Source organism: Neoarius graeffei, chromosome 24, assembly GCF_027579695.1.
Source record: "Neoarius graeffei isolate fNeoGra1 chromosome 24, fNeoGra1.pri, whole genome shotgun sequence".
NCBI classification, from domain to species: Eukaryota; Metazoa; Chordata; class Actinopteri; order Siluriformes; family Ariidae; genus Neoarius; species Neoarius graeffei.
The window spans coordinates 43363484-43389475 of NC_083592.1; the positions used below are offsets into that span (position 1 = coordinate 43363484).

The window sequence follows — 25992 nt, forward strand, 5'->3', positions numbered from 1 at the left end:
CACCGTGCCGCCCTGTTGAAAACATGTTAGTTAATAATATTCTTATGCTAAACAAATGTAACAATTATTGAATATTGAATAAAAGTAAGAGAAAACATTCTAAAAGTTGATGTTTCTTAACATATTTTGTAGCATTGTCTGTGGGTTTGCAAAGGGGGTCCCCGGCCAGAAGCTAATGCTGTTTGGGGGGCCTTGGCATGGAAAAGTTTGGGAACCCCTGGACTAGGAGACCAAATCTGGCCACTGTCTGTAACTATGTTAAAAAAATGCTCTACACGTTTCCCAACAGCCTATATCAAGTTGCAAAGTCTCCTCCTTTTTTTTTTTTTTGTTTTTGAAGGCGCTCATATTAGGGACATGACGGTACAGAAACCGAAAGTAAAAGGTGCAGGGTAATGTCGCGGGCTAATACGATTTTTTAAATTATTATTATTATTTTTTTTAAACCCTTAGGGCGTTAACAGCGTTTATTTACTAAATCACACAGCATTCGGTCGTGCACCTGTATGTTATTAGTTCTTCAGGAGTGCTGCTGTTCATCTGCGTCATGTGTGTTTTGCTCCATGATGGCGGAATCACCCTTTCCAGAAGTGAGTCTTCTTTACGTTTCATAGCCAAGATGTTCTCGCATTGCTGCTTTAAAAGCTTTAACATAGTCTTTACTAATCAATCATACTCAGGTACTGTGTTTATCCCTTTATCGTGTGCTTTGTAATGTTTGTACACATCAGAGTGTGTTCTGTTTCTGCTGAGCCATGTAGCAGGTCAGTGTAGAACAAATGAAAAAAAAGACCAAAAAGAAATAAAGAAGGCTACTTCATTCATCTCCAGTAAGCACTTTATGCTGGTCAGGAGTCTATCCTGGGAATACACCCAGTCCATCACAGGGACAAACTACTTCTTCTTCTTCTTTTGGCTGCTCCCGATTAGGGATCGCCACAGCAGATCTTTCATCTCCATTGCTCCCTGTCTTCTGCATCCTTCTCTACCACACCTGCCACTTTCATGTCCTCTCTCACCACATCCATCCTCTGGCAGCTCCATCCTCAACACTCTCCTTCCCACATGCTCTGCATCTCTTCTCAGGATGCACCCAGACCATCTCAGTCTCATCTCTCTTAGCTTAATTCCCAAGCTCTCCACATGTGCTGTCCCTCTGATGTGCTCGTTCCTTATCCTGTCCAACCTCCCATCGCAAACCTGAACATCCTCAACTCCGCCACCTCCGACTTTGCCTCCTGTCTCTTTGTTAAGGGTACGGTCTCCAATCCGTACATCACAACTGGTCTCACTACTGTCTTATACATCTTACCTTTCACTTTTGCTGGGACTTTCCTATCACAAATGACTCCCGGAATCCTTCTCCAACTGCTCCACCCTGCCTGCACTCTCTTTCTCACCTCACTATCCCAGCCCCCATTTTCCTGCACAGTTGACCCCAGATACTTGAATTCACCAACTTTCTTTACGTCTACTCCTTGCATCTTCACTACACTCTCTTCCCCATTCTCATTGATGCATATGTATTCTGTGGATACAGGGACAAACTTACAACCTCAAATTAAAAAAAAAAAAGTTGAGACATTGTGTAAACTGTAAATAAAAACAGAATCTGTTAATCTAACAAGAAACCCGAACACTGCAATGGTCGACTGCTCAAATCTCACACTTTGGTGCATTTATTTTCCATCCATCCATTATCTCTAGCCGCTTATCCTGTTCTACAGGGTCGTGGGCAAGCTGGAGCCTATCCCAGCTGACTATGGGCGAGAGGCGGGGTACACCCTGGACAAGCAGGGTTGACACAGAGACAAACAACCATTCACAACTACGGTCAATTTAGAGCCACCAATTAGCCTAACCTGCATGCCTTTGGACTGTGGGGTAGAGCCCTGCACTCCCGTGGGAGTCCCGTGGGACCCGCGGGACCCGCCGCAAAGCAGTGCGGCGCGGGACAAATTTTGAAAGCTCATTGCAGGCGCGGGCGGGAGGGGGAGTGCACAATGCGGGCGCGGGCGGTGATAAGCTGCAGTCCCGCTAACTAAAAACGTGTTTAAAATAAAATTTATAAATTATTAATTTATGTCTATCATATATAATTTGTGCTGGATATTTTATTTGGCATTAATAAAAACATTTTAAGATGCCTAAATTTGCAGAGAGAGTCAGATTGCCATTGATCACCCTAACGGCCAATCCTTTGATCACTCTAATGACTCGCCGTTCACACCCAGCCTCCAGTGACCCACACTAACATGATGCCTCAGTGACACCTTAAATGAGCTGGTCATCAGAATTCTGATTCTGATCCAGGAGAGGATAAATATCTCTCGTACGTTTCCGATTCCTTTCCTCTTCCGTGTTTGAGATCTCGGCACGGCATGTACTGGCCATTCCAGGTTCCAGCGCACCATCCGAGCGCGCGTTCAGCATATGTGGTCGCATACTGGAGGAAAGGCGCAGTATGTTGAAGCCCTCAACAGTGAACAATTTGCTGTTTCTCCATTGCTGTTCAAAGAACCCGATAGCCTAAGCAATAGGCTTAGTTGTTTCGTTTACCTGCGTTTGATTTTCTCGTTTTTCTTATTCATATTCAAACAAGGTCAGCTATGTTATATTGAGTTTAACACTTGCACGGAGGCTCAAGCCCAAATAGTTTTAGAAATGTGCAACCATAGCCCTATAATGGCTACAGTAGCCTATACTGTCGATTTTTTGTTGTTGTAGGCTAGGACTGTGTTTTGTTATAACATTTATATATGCTATGCTTATAGGGTATTCTATAGGATATTCTAGTTAGAAATGCTTTACAAATGTAAACTGGGTGGGTTAGCCTAATGTTTTGTATGGCTGAACAATAAATATACCAAATTTCCACTTGGAATTACATGCTCGCCTGTCTTTTTATATTGTTTATTATTATTATTATTATTATTATTATTATTATTATTATTATTATTAGAGACACTGACGAAGGCAACAGCCGAAACGTTTGTCTCCTGCTGCTAAAAACAACTGAAAAGAAATGTAACTAAAAGAACAAGTTCAAGAGTACGATCCATCTCTCCTTTCACACTAATTATTCATAGGAGACGCACCACGGGAGAGCGCATACTTAAATGATTAGCCTACATAAATAATTATTATTATTATTATTAGGTCTACATGTTGCCATTTCAACATTCCGAATTCAGAAACAAGGTAAATAATAACAAACGTGAACGTGAGCTGTAGATATTTATGCTCAAATCCACTCAAAGTAGGGGGCAGGGCACTATCACGCTGTGTCAAGACAAGAACTTTCGTGAGAAATAACGCGAAAGTCTGCATCATGTGGGATTTGCGGGCGGGAGCGGGACAAAATATGGCGGGCGCGGGCGGGAGCGGGACTGAAAATTATAATTCTTTGCGGGAGCGGGCGAGAGCGGGACTGCACAATGCGGGCGGGAGCGGGACAAAATATGGCAGGTGCGGGCGGGAGCGGGACTGAAAATCATAATTCTTTGCGGGAGCGGGCGGGAGCGGGACTGAAAATCATAATTCTTTGCGGGAGCGGGCGAGAGCGGGACTGCACAATGCGGGCGCGAGCGGGAGCGGGAGCGGGACAAAATATGGCAGGTGCGGGCGGGAGCGGGACTGAAAATCATAATTCTTTGCGGGAGCGGGCAAGAGCGGGACTGCACAATGCGGGCGCGGGCGGGAGCGGGACTGAAAAATCCGGCCTGCGCAGACCTCTACTGTGGGGGAAACCGGAGCACCCGGAGGAAACCCACGCAGACACGGGGAGAACATGCAAACTCCACACAGAAAGGCCCTTGCCGGCCACTGGGCTCAAACCCGGACCTTCTTGCTGTGAGGCAATAGTGCTAACCACTACACCACTGTGCCGCCCAAATTTCATCTCATCTCATTATCTCTAGCCGCTTTATCCTTCTACAGGGTCGCAGGCAAGCTGGAGCCTATCCCAGCTGACTACGGGCGAAAGGCGGGGTACACCCTGGACAAGTCGCCAGGTCATCACAGGGCTGACACATAGACACAGACAACCATTCACACTCACATTCACACCTACGGTCAATTTAGAGTTACCAGTTAACCTAACCTGCATGTCTTTGGACTGTGGGGGAAACCGGAGCACCCGGAGGAAACCCACGCGGACACGGGGAGAACATGCAAACTCCGCACAGAAAGGCCCTTCACCGGCCACGGGGCTCGAACCCAGGACCTTCTTGCTGTGAGGCAATAGTGCTAACCACTACACCACTGTGCCGCCCAAATTTATTTTCTTTAATTCATAATGTAATTACTTACTTACTTACTTAACCCTATTACCCGTCCTGGGGCATAGGCCGCCAACGAGAGATCTCCAGGCATCCCTGTCTTGGGCTTTTCGCTTCAGCTGGCTCCAGGTGTACCCCATTCTTTTGGTGTCAACATTGAGGTCTCGACACCACGTGTTCCTGGGCCGTCCTCTGTTTCTCTTGCCTTGAGTGTTCCAGGTCAGCACTTGCTAGGTTATATTGGAGGCTGGCATAATGTAATTAATCCACCTTTAAATACTGGACATACAATTGAGTGCAAAAGTTTATATTTTCCACTGTTTGGGAACAGAAAAAGGGAAGATGTTGGTATATCTTGCAACTGATATCAATCCAAAATAAGACAAAACCAACAACAATTCAAAGAAAGAACTTTCGCCATGATTTTCAATCTCCTGACCTGAACATATCACAATATGGATGGGCAAGCGAGAACGTTTACAATATTCAGGAAGTGTATTAGAACTGGAAAAATGTCAAAGAAAATAAAAGGTAGTGTAAAATGCTGTAAAACTAAACCAGAGTGAGCGAGTGGCACAAAATTGCCACTTCACAGCTCCAGCGTCACAGCTTCAATCTTGAGCTCTTGTTACTGTCTGTGTGACCTTTTTCATGTCCTCCTTGTGTGTCTGTGCGGGTTTTCTCCAGGTTCTCCGGTTTCTTCCAACCTCCCAAAAACATGCCAGTAGGTGGACTGGTGACTCTAAAAATTATCCTTTGGTCTGAATAAGTGTGTAAAATACAACCCCAATTCCAAATAAGTTGGGACGCTGTATAAACTGTAAATAAAAACAATGCTATGATTTGCAAATCATGGAAACCTTATATTTCATTGAAAATAATACAAAGACAACATATCAAATGTTGAAACTGAGGAAATTGTTTTTTGAAAAAAAGATGCTCATTTTGAATTTGATGTCGGCAACACGTTTCAGAAAAGTTGGGACAGGGGCATGTTTACCACTGTGTTGCATCACCTCTACTTTTAACAACATTCTGTAAGCGTTTGGGAACTGAGGAGACCAATTGCTGTAGTTTTAAAAGAAAAATGTCCCATTCTTGCTTGATCTACAATTTCAGTTGCTCAACAGTTCGGGGTCTCCTTTGTTGTATTTTGTGCTTCATAATGCGCCAAATGTTTTAAATGCGAGACAGGTCTAGACTGCAGGCAGGCCAGTTTAGCACCCGGACTCTTACTACGGAGCTATACAGTTTGAATATGTGCAGAAAGCGGTTTGGCATTGTCTTGCTGAAAGAAGGAAGGCCTTCCCTGAAAAAAGATTTTGTCTGGATGGCATCATGTTGCTCTGAAATGCGTATATATCATTCAGCATTACTGATGCCTTCCCAGATGTACAGGCTACCCATGTCATGTGCACTAATGCATCCTCATACCATCACAGATGCTGGCTTTCGAACTGTGCACTGATAAGTCGGACGGTCCCTCTCCTCTTTAGCCTGGAGGACGTGATGTCTATGATTTCTAAAAAGAATTTCTACTTTTGATTCATCAGACCTCGGGACAATTTTCCACTTCACCTCAGTCCATCATAAAAGAGCTCGGGCCCAGAGAAGGTGTCTGTGTTCCTGGATATTGTTTATATGTGGTTTTAACTTGCATTTGTGGATGCAGTAATGAACTGTTTTCACAGATGATGGTTTTCTGAAGTGTTCCTGAGCTCCTACAGTGATTTCCACTACAGACACGTGTCTGCTTTTAATGCAGTGTCACCTGAGGGCCTGAAGATCACAGACATCCAGTGTCAGTTTTCAGCCTTGTCTCTTGCATACAGAGATTTCTCCAGATTCTCTGAATCTTTTAATTATATTATGTACCATAGATGACGTGATCCCCAAATTCTTTGCAATTTTACATTGAGAAACATTATTCTTAAGTTGTTTTACTATTTGCCTACGCAGTCTTTTACAGAGCGGTGAACCCCTCCCCGTCTTTACTTCTGAGAAACTCAGCCTCTCTGGGATGTTCTTTTTATACCCAATCATTTTACTGACCTGTGACCAATTAACCAAATTAGGGTGGTTTTTTTTTTTAAGCATTACACAACTTTAAGTCTTGTGTTGCCCTATCTCAACTTTTCTGAAACCTGTTGCCGACATCAAATTCAAAATGAGCATGTATTGTTCAAAAAAACAATAAAATTTCAGTTTCAACATTTCATATGTTGTCTTTGTATTATTTTCAATGAAATATAAGGTTTCCATGATTTGCAAATCATAGCATTCTGTTTTTATTTACAGTTTATACAGCATCCCAACTTTTTTGGAACTGGGGTTGTATTTTACACACTTATTCAGACCAAGGGGTAATTTTTAGAGTCACCAGTCCACCTACTGGCATGTTTTTGGGAGGTTGGAAGAAATCGGGGAACCTGGAGAAAACCTGCACAGACACACAAGGAGGACATGAAAAAGGTCACACATGCCCCTTTTCCACCAAAGCAGTTCCAGGGCTGGTTCGGGGCCAGTGCTTAGTTTGGAACCAGGTTTTCTGTTTCCACTGACAAAGAACTGGCTCTGGGGCCAGAAAAACCGGTTCCAGGCTAGCACCAACTCTTTGCTGGGCCAGAGGAAAGAACCGCTTACGTCAGCGGGGGGGCGGAGTTTTTAAGACCAACAACAATAACAAGACCGTGAAAGATCGCCATTTTTAAGCTACGAGAAGCAGCAGCTGTACAAATGCGAAGTCATCCATTATTATTATTATTATTGTTGTTGTTGTTGCTGCTGCTTCTTCCGTGTTGTTTTTGCTTCGATATTCGCGCCAAGTTTATGCAAACGTAGTGACGTAACTGACGTATACAACGACGTAACTGACGTATACAGCGATGTAATGACGTGGCTCCCCTTAGCACCGCGAGCTATGGAAAAGCAAACTGGTTCTCAGCTGGCTTGCAAGTTGAACGAGTTGTGAACCAGCATCAGCACTGGCCCCGAACCAGCCCTGGAACTGATTTGGTGGAAAAGGGGTAACAGACAGTAACAAGAGCTCAAGATTGAAGCTGTGACGCTGGAGCTGTGAAGCAGCAATTTTGTGCCACTCGCTCACTCTGGTTTAGTTTTACAGCATTTTACACTACCTTTTATTTTCTTTGACATTTTTCCAGTTCTAATACACTTCCTGAATATTGTAACCGTTCTCGCTTGCCCATCCATATTGTGATATGTTCAGGTCAGGAGATTGAAAATCATGGCGAAAGTTCTTTCTTTGAATTTTTGTTGGTTTTGTCTCATTTTGGACTGATATCGGTTGCAAGATATACCAACATCTTCCCTTTTTCTGTTCCCAAACAGTGGAAAATATAAACTTTTGCACTCAATTGTATGTCCAGTATTTAAAGGTGGATTAATTACATTATGAATTAAAGAAAATAAATGCACCAAAGTGTGAGATTTGAGCAGTAGACCATTGTAGTGTTTGGGTTTCTCGTTAGCTTAACTCAAATTTTATTCACTAAATCACCTGAGTTTCTGAGTGCCCAACGTAACCTTTTCCAACTGCACTGCCATTTTATTTCAGATATTTCTTGAAGTGGCCCTTCTCGGCGATCCAGAAACATGTGGAGCCATTTCTAAGAAGACTGGAAGTTTTAAAGATATGAATACTTTTTTCGAATCGTCATCCAAGGAGAAAAAAAAAGACCAATGTGGGGGAAATAAAGAGAAGAGCAGGGTTCATGAGCACACCTCAGGCAGCATGAAATCAGCTTCCAGTGCACAAGTTGAACCAGTTGAGATCGACAGTGTCATTATGAATTACATTCAAGAAAAATATTCTGCAGAACTCAACAAAATAAAACCACCTAAGGTAATCATGCAGGTTGATAAGAAACAGGTGACCTTTTGCTCACAGGACACAGAGCATGGAACAGTCTTCGCTCAGCTGGCAAGAGAGCGATTTGTAACTTTCTATCAGAAGATCGCTACAGGACTGCAGAGTCGATCGTATTCCTTCGATGCAACTCAAATTCAGCCGTTGCTGGCAAAGTTTCCAGACCTCCTACTCAGCCCTGAACAAAAACCATCTGAAATAACGCTGACCGGGAGATTCATTAGTCTTGAAAGGTTTGAGCAGTTCTGGAAAAGTCCTCCTGAAAGGTCTTCTCCAAGACAAATCAATTCCACAGTGGACATGAGCGCTTCAGCCTCCAGCCATGCGGGACAGAATAAAACCATCAACAAAGAGGAAACTTGTTCCATTTGTTTGGAGCAAATGGGGAAATCACAAATGAGAACTTTGGAGAAATGCAAGCACTCCTTCTGTAAAGACTGTATAAAGAGGGCTTTCGAAGTTAAACCTGTCTGTCCTACGTGTGGAGTTATATACGGTGCACTAAAGGGAACACAACCTAAAGGGGGTAAAATGAAAGTCACATACGATAAGTTGTCTCTACCCGGTTATGAAAACTATGGAACAATCATCATTCACTACGTCATTCCAGATGGGATACAGGAGGTGAGTAATACAAATTATCATTTTGTATTAATTCATTTTGCATTATACAACAAATGTTGTTTCGTAGGGCGGCACGGTGGTGTAGTGGTTAGCGTTGTCGCCTCACAGCAAGAAGGTCCGGGTTCGAGCCCCGTGGCCGGCGAGGGCCTTTCTGTGCGGAGTTTGCATGTTCTCCCCGTGTCCGCGTGGGTTTCCTCCGGGTGCTCCGGTTTCCCCCACAGTCCAAAGACATGCAGGTTAGGTTAACTGGTGACTCTAAATTGACCGTAGGTGTGAATGTGAGTGTGAATGGTTGTCTGTGTCTATGTGTCAGCCCTGTGATGACCTGGCGACTTGTCCAGGGTGTACCCCGCCTTTCGCCCGTAGTCAGCTGGGATAGGCTCCAGCTTGCCTGCGACCCTGTAGAAGGATAAAGCGGCTAGAGATAATGAGATGAGATGAGATGTTGTTTCGTACTTAATTCTGATTGGTCAAGACGCGTCAATTCATTTTCCATAACAGCAGCTCTGATAGTAATTGTGGCTGCAAGGTTTATACTGTATAAAAGCATTCCGTCTAATATATTGTTTCTGTCATAACTAATTCACAGGGACATCTATGGATGCTCTACATAAACAGAATAAATAGTGTGTAATCTCTGATATGGTGATATATATCAAGGGGTTTTTCAGTGAGGAAATACTTGTTTAATATTTATGGAAGGAATCTCCAGTGTCAGAGCTTAAAACTACAAGTTTTCTGACTTGGGAAAATTTTCATGATGGAGGACTTTGTGGTTTGTCAGTATAAAGTGCTGACATTTTCTCGTTAACTTTTAGAGAGAAAAAAAAAGAGGTTGCTATAATGTACACTACCGTTCAAAAGTTTGGGGTCACCCAGACAATTTTGTGTTTTCCATGAAAAGTCACACTTTGTAAAATGAATAGAAAATATAGTCAAGACATTTTTCTGGCCATTTTGAGCATTTAATCGACCCCACAAATGCGATGCTCCAGAAACTCAATCTGCTCAAAGGAAGGTCAGTTTTATAGCTTTTCTAAAGAGCTCAACTGTTTTCAGCTGTGCTAACATGATTGTACAAGGGTTTTCTAATCATCCATTAGCCTTCTGAGGCAATGAGCAAACACATTGTACCATTAGAACACTGGAGTGAGAGTTGCTGGAAATGGGCCTCTATACACCTATGGAGATATTGCACCAAAAACCAGACATTTGCAGCTAGAATAGTCATTTACCACATTAGCAATGTATAGAGTGGATTTCTGATTAGTTTAAAGTGATCTTCATTGAAAAGAACAGTGCTTTTCTTTCAAAAATAAGGACATTTCAAAGTGACCCCAAACTTTTGAACGGTAGTGTAAGTGAACACAGGTACTAACTTGTATATTCCACAAAATGGATAAAACGTATTGTCCTTTAATAAATAAATTGTTAACAACAGCAAATTGCTGTGGTATAAAATACTTTGGAACATGCTATTTTTGGAAAATGATCAACTTCAGGGTGGTAACTGTAACTTCACTTCAAGTCCGGCCGACAGGCGATGAGCTTATGCCATCATGTGTTGTCTGTCATCTGTCCGGCGGCGTCCACATTTCATGAAAACCGCTTCTTCTCTCTCAATTCTTCACTGGATTCTTTTTATCTACTTTTAGGACTTGTGTGAAAATCTGATGATGTTTAGGTCATATTTATGCAGAAATATAGAAAATTCTAAAGGGTTCACAAACTTTCAAGCACCACTGTAACTCCTACCCAGATTTGCTTAATTACAATTATTAATGAAGTTATGGACTAATTAAGCCTCAATGAGCAGTTCAACAAAAAAAAAATCGCTTCTTCTTGGTAAATTCCTCGCCGTTTTGGATTCTTTCTGGCATATATTTGAGCTGGACAGGTTGAGAGTAGAACTGCACAAGGTGGCCCACTTCAGATCATTCTTTCTGGACTAGACGGGGCCGGAATGAGCCACACCGTCATTGACGGTCTTGTTTTGTTGTAACTGCAGATCCTGTCGTATTTTATTCCTTGGCACGTTCTGCAGTACCAGTGTTCACTTGGGAAAGGTCTGAAATGATGATCCTATCCTTTCTTTTACAGTTGAGTTTTTAAAAAAATGGTACCCCAATAGTTCGTAATAGTCTCCGAAAAGAAAATTGCAAGGTTTATATGTTTGGTAATCCTGCAACAAAACAACATTTCACAATATACGGCTAATGCTCGCATTACACCAAACAGCTTTAAGTGACTTCACTGTTGTAGACAAAATTTCCAATGGGGGGGATCAGGAAAGTTTTGCTAGAGTTGTGTCGTGCTCCCTTCTTCTTGATTGCATACATGTCAACCCCTCACGGCTCTCGCCTGTACTCCCTGGTAAAGAAATCCATAATTTCCATACCAAATCCATAGTAATATTTCATGCATAATAAAAATGTATCAGATCTTACCTAATATATGCACTGGTTTATTTCTGTACATCCATATGTACTGTTAACACTCAATTAAACAACAGTCAGTGTTTTCTTAACCCTATATCAGTTCAACAAAATTTAGTGGACATAACATGAAATGGACATAACATACTTACTGTAATACTTCATCCAAAGTTTTGAAAACTGATTCCGCTGTACCAATGTTACACACTGGCATGTCCAAAATTCTGGATTGAGCCCCAACATTCACATCAAAAATTCGGACAAGCACTGCCAGTCTCGTCACTCTTTTTATCATTGCTTTCATCAATCATTACAGAAAAGGGCATAGTCTTACAATGATCTATCACTGGAGAAGTGGCCTCTGGTGCTAGACTTCGTTTTATAATCTGAGTCGCCTTGGTCCGTTTACAGCTGAATTTCTTTGCTAGATCACTATCTGGAAATAGTGTAGGGACGAGTTCCATGAAATGGTCTGCGACGGACATCGGGAGGTTGTGTTGAGCAATGAAATTGCAAAATGCCACTTCTGATTTTAAGATAGTGTCAGATACAAACTTTGTTGGTTTTTGCGTGAAGAAATTAATCGACGGCTGTCTCTTTTTCTGGTTTGCATTCTTCACATGCATTTGAGATTTCATGTGTTCCCTCATGTCGTAAATTCCAGAGGCAAACACTTTCACGTCTCTACAACAAATTGTGCAGTTGACATACTCAGCACCCATTTTGGAAGCGATAATTATTCCATTGAATGTTTCTGTCCATTCGGGAAGAAAGCGACCTCCAGTTTTAGATGTTTTGAGTTTTTTCTTCGGTGGTGCCGACATCTTGACCTCTTGACCTGTCTATTGTTACGCTACATGTGCTGTTATTTCCCGCTCGGTGTGCAGGAAAATCACAATTGCACATGCTCAGACATTCAGAATGGCTTGTTGGTACTAGCGGAAGTACCGGTTGAGTAATTCTCATCTCATCTCATCTCATTATCTCTAGCCGCTTTATCCTGTTCTACAGGGTCGCAGGCAAGCTGGAGCCTATCCCAGCTGACTACGGGCGAAAGGCGGGGTACACCCTGGACAAGTCGCCAGGTCATCACAGGGCTGACACATAGACACAGACAACCATTCACACTCACATTCACACCTACGGTCAATTTAGAGTCACCAGTTAACCTAACCTGCATGTCTTTGGACTGTGGGGGAAACCGGAGCACCCGGAGGAAACCCACGCGGACACGTGGAGAACATGCAAACTCCGCACAGAAAGGCCCTCGCCGGCCACGGGGCTCGAACCCGGACCTTCTTGCTGTGAGGCGACAGCGCTAACCACTACACCACCGTGTCGCCTCCCAGTTGAGTAATTCTAAATGTAGAAAATGGCGGCTCCCATGCATTTTCATATTTCATGATGATTTTTTTGATGGTAATAAATCAAAATAATTTTAAGGTGAAAATGTAGAAAAATCCTTAGCTGAATACCACTACGCCCATACCATTTTTAAAATGCCAAAATCCGTAGGGAATACGGGAAATCCGTAGGGGTTGGCATGTACGCGATTGTTCGGTGTAAGGTGATCTGGATAGCCGTCTTAAGTCAGTCAGTCAGTCTTTTTCCTCATCTTGGCATTCCGATGAAATTAACCATGTTTAATATTAAGTTTTTAGTCTTGGCTCATGCAAAGAGCGACATGGCTATTGTCAAAAACCAGCAGGTGAGCTCTCTCCAGCACCAAACAGGAAAAGGAATTTCTTGCAAATAGTGGCCCTACAAGATCCCCAGTCTTTTCAAAATCATAATCTGACTAAAAACAGGATGTGAGAAAAAGTGTCAGACTTTAGCCTTTTAAAACTCTTTTGAGTCTTTTCAAAGTCTTCTAGTGTATGATTAGCATCACTCAACCAGAAAAAAAAAATAGTTTGAACCTCTAGCATTTTTTCTTTACTATTAAACCTACCAAGCAGTAATTCATTGTTGTTGCTTGTTTTAATGAAAGAATTTCTGTGAAACCAAAACACACTAAAAGACTCGTTTGCATCCTTTAAATGCCTTTGGACTCTTCATTATGTAATGTGTAGGCATACTTGTGTTTAAAAAGTATTTAAAAATATAAAATTTAATTTTGGGGATTTTCATCTTATGTACAGTGCCTTGAAAAAGTATTCATACCCCTTGAACTTTTTCACATTTTTCCACCTTACAGCCACAAACTTAAAAGTTTTTTATTGAGATTTTATGTGATGGACCAACACAGAGTAGCACATAATTGTGAAGTGAAACGAAAATGATAAATGGTCTTCAAAATTTTAAACAAATAAAAATCTGAAAAATGTAGTGTGCATTAGTATTCAGCCCCCTGTACTCTGATACCTCTAAATACAATCCAGTGCAATCAACTGCCTTCAGAAGTCATCTAATTAGTTAATAGAGTCCTACTGTGTGTAATTTACTCTCAGCATAAATATACTTGTTCTGTGAAGGCCTCAGTGGTTTGTTAGAGAACACTGAAGAACAAACAGCATCATGAAGACCAAAGAACTCACCAGACAGGTCAGGGATAAAGTTCTGGAGAAGATTAAAGCAGGGTTAGGTTATAAAAAAAAATATCCCAAGCTCTGAACATCTCAAGAAGCACTGTTCAATCCATCATTCAAAAATGGAAAAAGTATGGCACAACTGCAAACCTACCAAGACATGGCCGCCCACCTAAACTGACAGAGCGAGCAAGGAGAGCACTGGTCAGAGAAGCAGCCAAGAGGCCCATGATCACTCTGGAGGAGCTGCAGAAATCCACAGCTCAGGTGGGAGAATCTGTGTACAGGACAACTATAAGTCGTACACTCTACAAATCTGGCCTTTTTGGAAGAGTGGCAAGAAGAAAGCCATTGTTGAAAGACAGGCATAAGAAGCCATGTAGGGGACACAGCAAACATGTGGAAGAAGGTACTTTGGTCAGATGAGACCAAAGTTGAACTTTTTGGCCTAAATGCAAAGCGCTGTGTGTGGCAGAAAACTAACACTGCTCATCACCCTGCACACACCATCCCCACTGTGAAACATGGTGGTGGCAGCATCATGCTATGGGGATGCTTTTCTTCAGCAGGGACAGGGAAGTTGGTCAGAGTTGATGGGAAGATGGATGGAGCTAAATACAGGGCAATCCTGGAAGAAAACCTGTTGGAGGCTGCAAAAGACTTGAGACTGGGAAGGAGATTCACCTTCCAGCAAGACAATGACCCTAAACATACAGCCAGAGCTACAATGGAATGGTTTAGATCAGGGGTTTTCAAAGTGTGGGAGAGTCATCCCCCCCTCAGAGAGTAAATAAACAACAGCGCCCTCCCCCTCCCTTACAATTTTTGTTGTTGCTATACTTAATGTTCCATTCGTATTTTAAAAAATGGTTGTTGTACACATTTTTATTTTTTTCTTTGACACATTTTAAACATCTGTGCTTTTTGAAAACATCTTTTTTTTTACAAATTTAAAACATATGAGCCTTATTAAAACATCTTTTTTTACACATTTTAAACATCTGTGCTTTTTAAAACCTCTTTTTTACACATTTTAAACGTCTGTGCTTTTTAAAACATCTTTTTTACAAATTTAAAACATATGAGCTTTATTAAAACATCTTTTTTTACTCATTTTAAACATCTGTGCTTTTTAAAACATCTTTTTTACACATTTTAAACGTCTGTGCTTTTTAAAACATCTTTTTTACACATTTTAAACGTCTGTGCTTTTTAAAACATCTTTTTTTTACAAATTTAAAACATATGAGCTTTATTAAAACATCTTTTTTTATTCATTTTAAACATCTGTGCTTTTTTAAAACATTTTTTACACATTTTAAACATCTGTGCTTTTTAAAAACTTTTTTTTACACATTTTAAACATCTGTGCTTTTTTTTAAACATCTTGTTTTACACATTTTAAACGTCTGTGCTTTTTAAAACATCTTTTTTTTTTTTTTACACATTTTAAACATCTCATAGCATCGTTAGCTAGCACCTCTTGGCAGACAACACACTGTGGCAGTGGAGCATCTTCAGATCCAGTCCATGAAAATCCAAACTTTAAATAATCATGGTCATACTTCCTTCTTTTTTTGCTTGGCCCAGACTCTGTCTCCTCACTCACTGTAGCTTTAGGTACTAAAAATCGATCCATTTTGTCTCTGGCAAAGGCTAGCTGAAGTTCGCTAAATGTCCGCAATAGTAACTTATTCTGGTTTATTTTTCCTCACGTTGCGCCCCCCCTCCATCCAATCTGGCTGAGCTTGAGCTATTTTGCAAAGAAGAATGGGCAAAAATTTCAGTGTCTAGATGTGCAAAGCTGGTAGAGACATACCACAAAAGACTTGCAGCTGTAATTGCAGCAAAAGGTGGCTCTACAAAGTATTGACGCAGGGGGGCTGAATACTAATGCACATCACATTTTTCAGATTTTTATTTGTTTAAAATTTTGAAGACCATTTATCATTTTCGTTTCACTTCACAATTATGTGCTACTCTGTGTTGGTCTATCACATAAAATCTCAATAAAAAACTTTTAAGTTTGTGTTTGTAAGGTGGAAAAATGTGAAAAAGTTCAAGGGGTATGAATACTTTTTCAAGGCACTGTAGGCCATTATGGAGTTAAATCTAAAAGCCATCAAAATAAATTTTTTTATTTCATTAATTAATTTCATTTTTTTTTTACTTCAAATAGTTGGGAAGTAGGACATTCCATGTAAGAAAACAAAAACTTTGATATGGGCTTTTTAGTATGGGCCATTGTAATATTACATTTGATCTTTGATTGTGAACTAAATGTGACAAATACTTTATGATCGCATTTGTGTGTATATATGTAGGATGAACACCCAAATCCAGGGCAGCCATACCAAGGTGCTGTACGCCTGGCCTACTTGCCACATTCCACAGAAGGAAATAAAGTTCTCAAGCTCCTCCGACAAGCATTTGATCAAAGGTTAATCTTCACGGTTGGACGCTCGTCAACTACTGGCAGGAACAATGTCGTCACGTGGAATGACATTCATCACAAGACATCCTACACTGGAGGACCTACTCTGTAAGTTCACACAGAAACACTGTAGATATTTAAAATCAGACATAATACAAAATTGTATTTGTACATGCACTAAACATGCTTTGTGGGTTTTCTTCGTCTAGTTACGGTTACCCAGATCCTGGTTATCTGAAACGGGTCCAAGAGGAGCTGAAAGTCAAAGGAATTTACTGATATTTAATAAGGGCTGAGCTTTGGTACCCATGTAAATACTAATACAAGACAAACACGATAAAGACTTTTTATTAACTGCACTAATACAGTATTTGTGAATATTTAAATAGTATAAGGCTTAGGTGGGGTTTACATTAGACCGTATCAGCGGATCATCAGATTAACGTTTTTAAAACGATTAGTGTGCACACAGCAACACCAATACACGATTCGCCTGCACACAGCAACGCCAATACACGGATACGCTCGGCTCCGCAGGCATCCTGCGCTCCAAATCACTCCGCCCTGAACAGCGAGTGCCCTCTGGAGGGTGCGCACTCCGGCCCTGCGCAGCTCACAGAGCGCACGAGTGAAGCGCACGAGCAGTGATTTGGGACTGAGCCGCTGTGTGTGTGATCTCAGTGCATGTCAGGCATGCGCGTCACTTACCACTTGCAAGTGGAAGGATGGCAAGCCTAAAGACAATCATAACTACACAATGGGCAGGATTTGCATCAGTATTTGCAGTATTTTCATACTTTTATACTCTTTAATGAAAGGTGATACAAGGCGGAAGTCCGCGCCGTTTTTCAGCAGTCGCGTCACATGACCAACGCCAGCGAATCAGGAAGGTGGATGTCACAGTGACGTTGTCCAATGACGACGCCAGCTAGAGCTCAGCACAGCATATCCGCGTATTCTCAATGTTTACACAGCACCGGACCGGACACGATCTGGATTGAATACGTGGACCCTGGCGGATTCCCGTTTCCCGGCGTTTTAATGTAAACGGACAGTGCATCCGCGAAGAAAACGAGACAGATACGGTCTAATGTAAACTTGGCCTTAGGCACACCATCCATCCATCCATCCATCCATCCATCCATCCATCCATCCATTATCTATAAAGCTCATCCATCAGGGTCACAGGGGAAGCTGGAGCCAATCCCTGCTGACTTGGACAGGTCACCAGTCTATTGCAGGGTTAACATAGCGACAACCAACCATTCACATTCATATTCACACCTCTGGGCAATTTAGAGGAGCTGGTTGACCTAATCAACAGGTCTTTGGACTGTGGGAGGAAACCCATGCAGGCACAGAGAGAAGATGTCAACTCCACACAGAAAGGCAGCGATGTTCGAACCCAGAACCTTCTTACTGTGCTACAACAGTGCTAAATACTGCACCACTATCTTATGCACACCAGTTGAAACAAAATCCATCATAATCAAGAAATACGTTGCTCATTTTTTTCACCTTTGTAACTGCAGATTAATTATTTCTGATGTTAAATTGATCGGACTTTAGAGCATTCACAGAGTTGATTACTGCTTTTCAGAATATATATCAAATCATTAATTGATACCTATTGAGGAGTCATTTTTTTCTGAACAAATGAATGTTTTATGTGCAGGAGAGAATGGGGAATGAGGGATTAAACACAGGTCAACCATGTACACAAGCACATAATCTTTGTCAAACACTGATAGAGCTTGGAAATGTACTTTATGTTGGTTTCATAATAGAAGAGATATGGGTGACATTTTACTTTCCCTTGCTTATACTGTACTGGATAGGGATTTTTTTTTTTAGTTGTTTCATGCATCACTTTGGTTACTAATATAAGAATTCAACATTATTATTATTATCCATCCATCAGCCGTAACCACTTATCCTGTGCAAGGTCACGGGCAAGCTGGAGCCTATCCCAGCTGACTACGGGCGAAAGGCGGGGTACACCCTGGACAAGTCGCCAGATTATCGCAGGGCTGACACATAGACACAGACAACCATTCACACTCACATTCACACCTACGGTCAATTTAGAGTCACCAGTTAACCTAACCTGCATGTCTTTGGACTGTGGGGGAAACCGGAGCACCCGGAGGAAACCCACGCGGACACGGGGAGAACATGCAAACTCCACACAGAAAGGCCCTTGCCGGCCATGGGGCTCGAACCCAGAACCTTCTTACTGTGAGGCGACAGTGCTAACCACTACACCAGCATGCTGTCTATTATTATTATTATTATTATTAAACCTGGGTCCAGTATCCTTTGAACACACCACCATCATCATATCTCTCTTTACAGATCATTCATTTTAATAGAATACTGCATACTTAAACTTGGAAGTTATATCAGGCTGTTTATAGATGCCATGAGTGTGTACAGTTATCTAATTTTCTGATGGTTAAGGCAGGGTAATTTGTTAAAATTTTAACATTGATTTTTCTAACTTTGAGCTATATATTCATTCCATGTAACAATGATTTGTTATGTTGTATTATTCTTTGATGTCAAAGCTAATAAACAAGCCATTAGCATAGAAAATAACCAATGTCAAATATCTTATAACCTGGGAAAAACCCAACTTGCCTTTTAATCACCTTAAAGTGCATATCCTGGACCAAATTCGTTTTTTTTTTTTTTTATATGAAACTATGTCCCTTTACACACTCATCCAGAAGGGTAATTTTGCACAAGGCCATCTGTCTACAGAAAAAAATAACAAAACACGTCTGGAAAAATCCCAAGGGAGTCTGGAGCCAGATTCGTAACGTTACCTGCGGAAGCGCCAGCAGGCTGCGCGAGCTTTACACGGTTTCAGTGCACAGCCTGTGTAGACCAAGTTTAGTAGCTAGCGATTTTGCATTGAAATATGGAATTGTCACCTGAGCGCAATGTTACTTCACCTTTGGATGAAGAATGTAATGTTGCTACACCCTCCTACGATACATCTGTTAACCATTTTAATAATTACGCGATAACGTTGAAGAAATTTGCAGAAAACCACCAGGTCGTTTTCTCATAAACAAACCAGCGCTGACGTAGGATTCAGAAGGAGGCGTCCCGCACGAGACGTCACGAAAATCAATGTTTGCCGGGAAATCTAAATGCCAAGTTTTTTCAGAGGCGGACCAATTCACCTCAAATGGCTTGATTTCAACTGAATTTTTCTGGTATTGCGCAAGGTAAAAAAAATTGCACAAAATGCAAAATGTGACAGATATTTGACCAAAGTTTAATATAAAATAGGAGAATTACATTGATCTTGCTCCTGAATTTACCCATGATATGCACTTTAAAACAGTTAAGATTTAGCAGTAATAAAACTGCAGCTGGATATCATTTGGAAAATTTTGTAATAAAATCAAAAGAGTTGTAGAATGGAAACCAACCAGAGACAAGGCTAATAAACTCATTTTCATTAAGTGTGGTGTTCGATACTGACTGGATTTCTCTTTCAACTTTATTTAGAATTTTATGAAAGTAGGTTATCTGCTGTAAAGAAGCATTGTTGAGCACAGAGGAATAAACAGCCAGTGTGCAATAGAAAGAGGAAAGTTAGACTCAGAAAACTAAAGAGTATAAATACACTGACTGAATAACAGCAGCAGGTGAGATTCATTATCTGCCATGGCAACAGAGTACCAAGACCATGGAAACAGTCCATATAAGGTCAAGTGGCAAGAAAAATGGGACAAAATGGAGCAGAGCATATATGGAAACCGAATAGGGACAAAACCATGGCAGATGTGGCACCTGAACTGTCTTAGGCTACGTTCACACTGCAGGCTGAAGTGACTCAAATCCGATCTTTTCGCCCATATGTGACCTGTATCCGATCTTTTATTGACAATATGAACGACACAGATCCGATTTTTTCAAATCCGACCCAGGCCGTTTGGATATGTGGTCCTAATTCCGATTCCTATCCGCTCTTTTCATATGCGACTTCAGTCTGAACCGCCAGGTCGCATTCATCCGACTTACACGTCATCAACAAGCCACAAACGTCACTATTCTGCGCTGAAGTAGGCGGTGATTTCCATTTGGGGGGATGCAGCTATTCAAGCTAGATTGGATGGGTCATACCGCAACCGGGCGGTTTTACTTCCGTAAACACTGGCCATGCTCACTGCGTGTGACGTCGTCGTATCCTGCAATGCGCATGCGGAACACTTTTAGGTCGCTTTTCGTTCATACTGAGGATCACATACAAGTCGCATATATTTGTTAATGTGAACGACCTCACAAAAAAAATCGGATTTCACAAAAAAATCGGAATTGAGCATTAAGCCTTGCAGTGTGAACGTAGCGTTAGACTTCGAATAAAAACAGTTCAATCCTCTGGAGAGTGGAATAATGATAAGCGGGAAACATTATGAAGTATATGTTTGTTGGAGGAAAAAAAAGATGCCATCGAAAATTAATTTTTTAAACAGATTTTAAAATGAAGATTTAAAAGGTCAGACAGATTACTGGGATACATATGGGATTTATAGGTAAATTCAACTTTATTGAACATAAACAGGTACATAAGCTACTGTTTCCAGAACTTGTAAAAAGCCCCAAAGCTCAATCTTTTCGCAAAATAAAGAAAAAAATGTAAAAACAGAATACAGAAAATAGTTGGACTCCATGTTGTTCTGGTTGTATTTACAGTATGTACAGTATTGTGTGTGTATATATATATATATATATATATATATATATATATATATATATATATATATCCCAATAATCCTTCACTGTAAGGCACCAAATGCTAAGTGGCATGATAGTTCAGTGAAATATACAAAACCATACAAAGAAAACACTGAGCACACTTCATTTAGAAACCATGTGTAAGGGTCAAAGTAATGTTTTGAATTTTACTTGTGTGAGGTTGAGTATTAACACTTTGTTAAAGAACAGGATACTGTACCAGTCTGGTGTTTTATTTTATATATAATTACAAAATAGTTTTGTTTTTTTTTCCCCCTCTGGAGTTCAAAAATGATGCAGGTCTTATGAAAAGTGAAAATATCTGTATGAATGAATATCCATAGAAATGGCATGTTAATTGACATTTCATTGTACATCTGAACCTAGTTAACGTCAATCCAGATCCAAAGTTCGCAAAGTCTATCATTTTTATTCTATCGACATTCACTGGATATGAGCAATCGTGCACTCTGATTGGCTACTCTACTACTAGGCTATCAGCTCATATACCGTGAGTAGAGAAAAACAAAATGGCAGATTGTATTGCTGAACCAACCGAGGATGAAATAAAAACTCTACTCGAAAAGTTTGAAGCTTAATTTTTTCAATAAAATGTGTTTACATTGATCGACTGTTGATGTAAATCTTGTCAAATTGGATTATTTTACTGCGCATGGACGCAATCTGTCACATCTCCACTAAGCAGAAATGATTTTGTCAGACGTTTTGTATAAAGTTTTTATTTATCAAATTTGCAAAAAATAAAAATGCTCTGTTTCTCAGAATCCCGTGGATAGAATAAAACAGTTATTCCACAAAATTGAGTCGTACATGCTTTATAGCCCTCATGTATGACTCGATTTTGTGGAGTAACTCTTAAATATATGTACGATAAATATAAAATGACGGCCTTTGTGGGACTCTAATTTGATCTGGTTAACATATAATTTAATCAAGAATCAGTGAACAATGATATTTTATTTTTTTCAAAGGGATCATCAGTCTTAAAGGAACAGTCCACCATACTTCCATAATGAAATATGCTCTTATTTGAATTGAGACGAGCTGCTCCGTACCTCTCCGAGCTTTGCGCGACCTCCCAGTCAGTCAGACGCAGTCAGACGCGCTGTCACTCCTGTTAGCAATGTAGCTAGGCTCAGCATGGCCAATGGTATTTTTTGGGGCTGTAGTTAGATGCGACCAAACTCTTCCGCGTTTTTCCTGTTTACATAGGTTTATATGACCAGTGATATGAAACAAGTTCAGTTACACAAATTGAAACGTAGCGATTTTCTATGCTATGGAAAGTCCGCACTATAATGACAGGCGTACTAACACCTTCTGCGCGCTTCGGCAGCGCATTGATATCTGAGCTCCGTATCAATGCACTGCCGAAGCACGCAGAAGGTGTTAGTACGCCTGTCATTATAGTGCGGACTTTCCATAGCATAGAAAATCGCTACGTTTCAATTTGTGTAACTGAACTTGTTTCATATCACTGGTCATATAAACCTATGTAAACAGGAAAAACGCGGAAGAGTTTGGTCGCATCTAACTACAGCCCCAAAAAATACCATTGGCCATGCTGAGCCTAGCTACATTGCTAACAGGAGTGACAGCGCGTCTGACTGCGTCTGACTGACTGGGAGGTCGCGCAAAGCTCGGAGATGTACGGAGCAGCTCGTCTCAATTCAGATAAGAGCATATTTCATTATGGAAGTACGGTGGACTGTTCCTTTAAACCATTAAACTGTCCTAAACCATTTCAGAGAAATAACAGAGTAATTGTGGAGTGCTCTCATTTCGATTGGACCAAAAAACATAAATACGCTGCAAGCTTTCAACCCATCTTAAATCACCTTTACAAAAAAAAGATATATACTGATATATTTAAATACATTTTGCAACTGGGTGCGACTCTGTCTCGTATAAAAATGCTATTAACATATCTAGGAACACAAACTGACCGAAAATGTAAGGAAAGCCACATGCATTTTGTTTTCCCATCAGTTTCATTCAAATATATATTATATACTTAATCTTTTCATGATGCTCAAACCAAAATGGCAACCTAATGTCACAGTCATCGAGTTGTAAAAACAGCAAACCAAGTTGCAGTGGAATCAGACGGAATAAACCTTGACGACTTTTTGGAGACTGTAAACCAGCAGCCACTGCCAGGTAGCATGTAATAACTCATGTAGCTCAGGAACATGGGATTTGTAAACACAACAACCTTTCAGCTCGTACTGTCTTTGCTCTGCTCACCTCCACCAAAGTCAATATGCAATCCACTGTATTTAAAGGCATTTTAATATAATAAAGTTGGAACTAAAACCTTACACTAAGAAAAAAAATAATAAAGTGCATATCAACACCTTCGGTAAGCACAAAGTTGTACTTTTAAAAGTCCAATTCTTAGTAAACAATTCAAAGTGGTTTATTACCACAAAGGCCAAATAACATCCGACTGAAGTCTCAAAAATTTTACAGAAAGATCCTTCTTTTCTTTCTTAGCTTTAAAAAAAAAAAACCAGGCAGTCTGTCAGCTGAACCGAGAGACATACCACAACCTTTAAAAATGTATACTGTATTAATAAACCTGGCACAATGTTCAGAGTGTGATTAGCCAGTGTAAATACACATGGGTATCTGTCTGATTTTGTAGATTGGAAATATTTTCTCTCTATATTGTGTTCTGTGGTTAGTAAAATTCCTATGATAAAACCTCCTATGCTCAAATATCCAGCTCTGAGTCAGGAGGGCAGGTTTAGGCAGCAGTATTGCTTTTGGAGTCGTTCATCCTGTGGCTGTTTGGTTGCCGATGACTCGTAAGATCTCTCGATGGATGCTGGGGTCCTGCGTGTTGATGCTTGTGTCGCCCACCTGTCCATCCTCATAGCTGGTTGAAAAAGAAAATGGATGAACAAAACAGAACAGATTCCAGTCATTAGAACATCTCATCTCATTATCTCTAGCCGCTTTATCCTTCTACAGGGTCGCAGGCAAGCTGGAGCCTATCCCAGCTGACTACGGGTGAAAGGCGGGGTACACCCTGGACAAGTCGCCAGGTCATCACAGGGCTGACACATAGACACAGACAACCATTCACACTCACATTCACACCTACGGTCAATTTAGAGTCACCAGTTAACCTAACCTGCATGTCTTTGGACTGTGGGGGAAACCAGAGCACCCGGAGGAAACCCACGCGGACACGGGGAGAACATGCAAACTCCACACAGAAAGGCCCTCGCCGGCCCCGGGGCTCGAACCCAGGACCTTCTTGCTGTGAGGCGACAGCGCTAACCACTACACCACCGTGCCGCCCATTAGAACATTTAAGCTAAATTAAATAAAAGATTATACTGTAGCATTGTTCAGTTTGTCGGTTGACGTTTATTTAACATTTTTGTACCGTCTCGAGTGTGAGCGCTTTGCAACATTCAGTAAGTTGTCTGTTATGGGAATGTTGTCAGGACAGAGGATTTTGACCTTTACGGTTTTTGTGTAACATGACAAGCTGCCAGGGATTTTTTTTAAACCTTATTAGTTTTAAGAGGAAGAAAAGGAGAAGTTGTTGAGGGAGTTGTTTATAACTACTAAAATGTAAGTGGTAACAAGAACCAACTTGTTTGCAGATGTTCCACAACATTAAAGTGCTGATGACACGTTTTTGACATCTTTGGCGATGTTTTATAACATAAAAAGTAATTCCCGATTATCCATATATTAATTCACGAAGGCGCCTATTTTACAAGTTATGATAAAAAAACGTGGCTATTTGGGCAAATTTGGCGGGGCTGCAGCACCCAGGAGACGAAAGAGGAGGAGGAGCTATATGACGTCAGCGAAAGAACCTTCCTCCTAACTTACCAGTTTGTTGTTGATGCGACAGGTGTTCAGTTTGTCATTATTAGTATATATATATATATATATATATATATATATATATATATATATATATATATATATATAGTTATTATGCCTTCGCGTTGTGTTGCCGGCTTTTGCTCCAAAACCTACAAGGATGGGGTAAGTTTATTCAAGTTTCCCAGAGATCCTGAGCTGCATGCGAAGTGGGTGAAGCAAGTCAGGCGCACTCGTGACAAGTAGGAGCCCTCACCAACATCCGTCCTGTGCTCTGAACACTTCGATTTGGATTGTTTTGACACCCTTCCCAGCTTAAAAGAATCTCTTGGGTGTTCAGTTCAGCACAAACGTGTGTTACTACCATCAGCAGTGCCTACACAGTGTTGCCAGATTGGGAGGTTTCCCGCCCAGTTGAGCGGTTTCAAGTGCATTTTGGTGGGTTTTGAACATATTTTGGGCCGGAAAACGTCAGCCGTATCAGATACTGTTGAAGTTTTCCAGCCCAAAATATGTTCAAAACCCACCAAAATGCACTTGAAACCGCCCAACTGGGCGGGATTCCTCCCAATCTGGCAACACTGCCAGTATTCCGGAGGGGGGTCTACTCGTAGCTATGCCGGATCCAAAGACAGTCCTCCTGTCAGAACATGTGTTGTGAAACGACATAAGATAAAGGTACGTAGAGCTATAGATTCTACATGACAATCATAAATGTAATCATAAAGTCGGCGTGATATCAGTCATGTATTTGCTTGTGAAAGCTTGCGGCTTTCATGTAACTGCCGCCTAGCAACGAGAGGCAAAGGGTAAAGAGGGTAGGCTATCATAGATTCTATTCGGAAGAGATCAACACAATTCTAGACTCCCAGAAGAGGAAGAGCTAGCACTAGAGAGTTCACCGGCGTTTTCATGCGCCATTTCCATTGAGTAGAACCAGAGTAGAACAGCCAGTGAACCGCAGCGTGTTCTCCCGCTGACGTCACAGCATGGCCGCGAGCCACGGACCCAGTTTTCTTGCGCTGTGCAATTAAAAGTTGGATATTCGCGTAACAACAGCTTCTTTTCACGTAATTATAACAGAAATCTAACATGTTTGCCATGTTGTATAGTTTATTTAAGAAATTGCATAGAGTCATGTTCGTGTCATCAGCCCTTTAAAAGTCACTAGAAAGAAAAA

The 25992-nt window shown here is 41.1% G+C and overlaps 2 protein-coding genes across 2 annotated transcripts in view; one reads left to right on the forward strand and one right to left on the reverse strand.

Moving 5' to 3' along the window:
- The first annotated feature begins 363 nt into the window (after positions 1-363).
- Positions 364-19666, forward strand: si:dkey-3h3.3 (uncharacterized protein LOC100144568 homolog). Its single transcript, XM_060907273.1, has 4 exons — positions 364-590; positions 7858-8793; positions 16081-16298; positions 16400-19666. The coding sequence occupies exons 1-4, from the start codon at positions 507-509 to the stop codon at positions 16467-16469; spliced, it is 1308 nt and encodes a 435-aa protein (XP_060763256.1). The 5' UTR covers positions 364-506; the 3' UTR covers positions 16470-19666.
- A 2980-nt stretch (positions 19667-22646) lies between these two features.
- Positions 22647-25992, reverse strand: part of parp8 (poly (ADP-ribose) polymerase family, member 8) — a 141116-nt gene continuing 137770 nt past the window's right edge. The window contains exon 26 of the mRNA XM_060907274.1: positions 22647-23844. Coding sequence (XP_060763257.1) covers positions 23742-23844 — 103 coding nt within the window. The 3' untranslated portion in view covers positions 22647-23741. The remainder of the gene's footprint in view (positions 23845-25992) is intronic.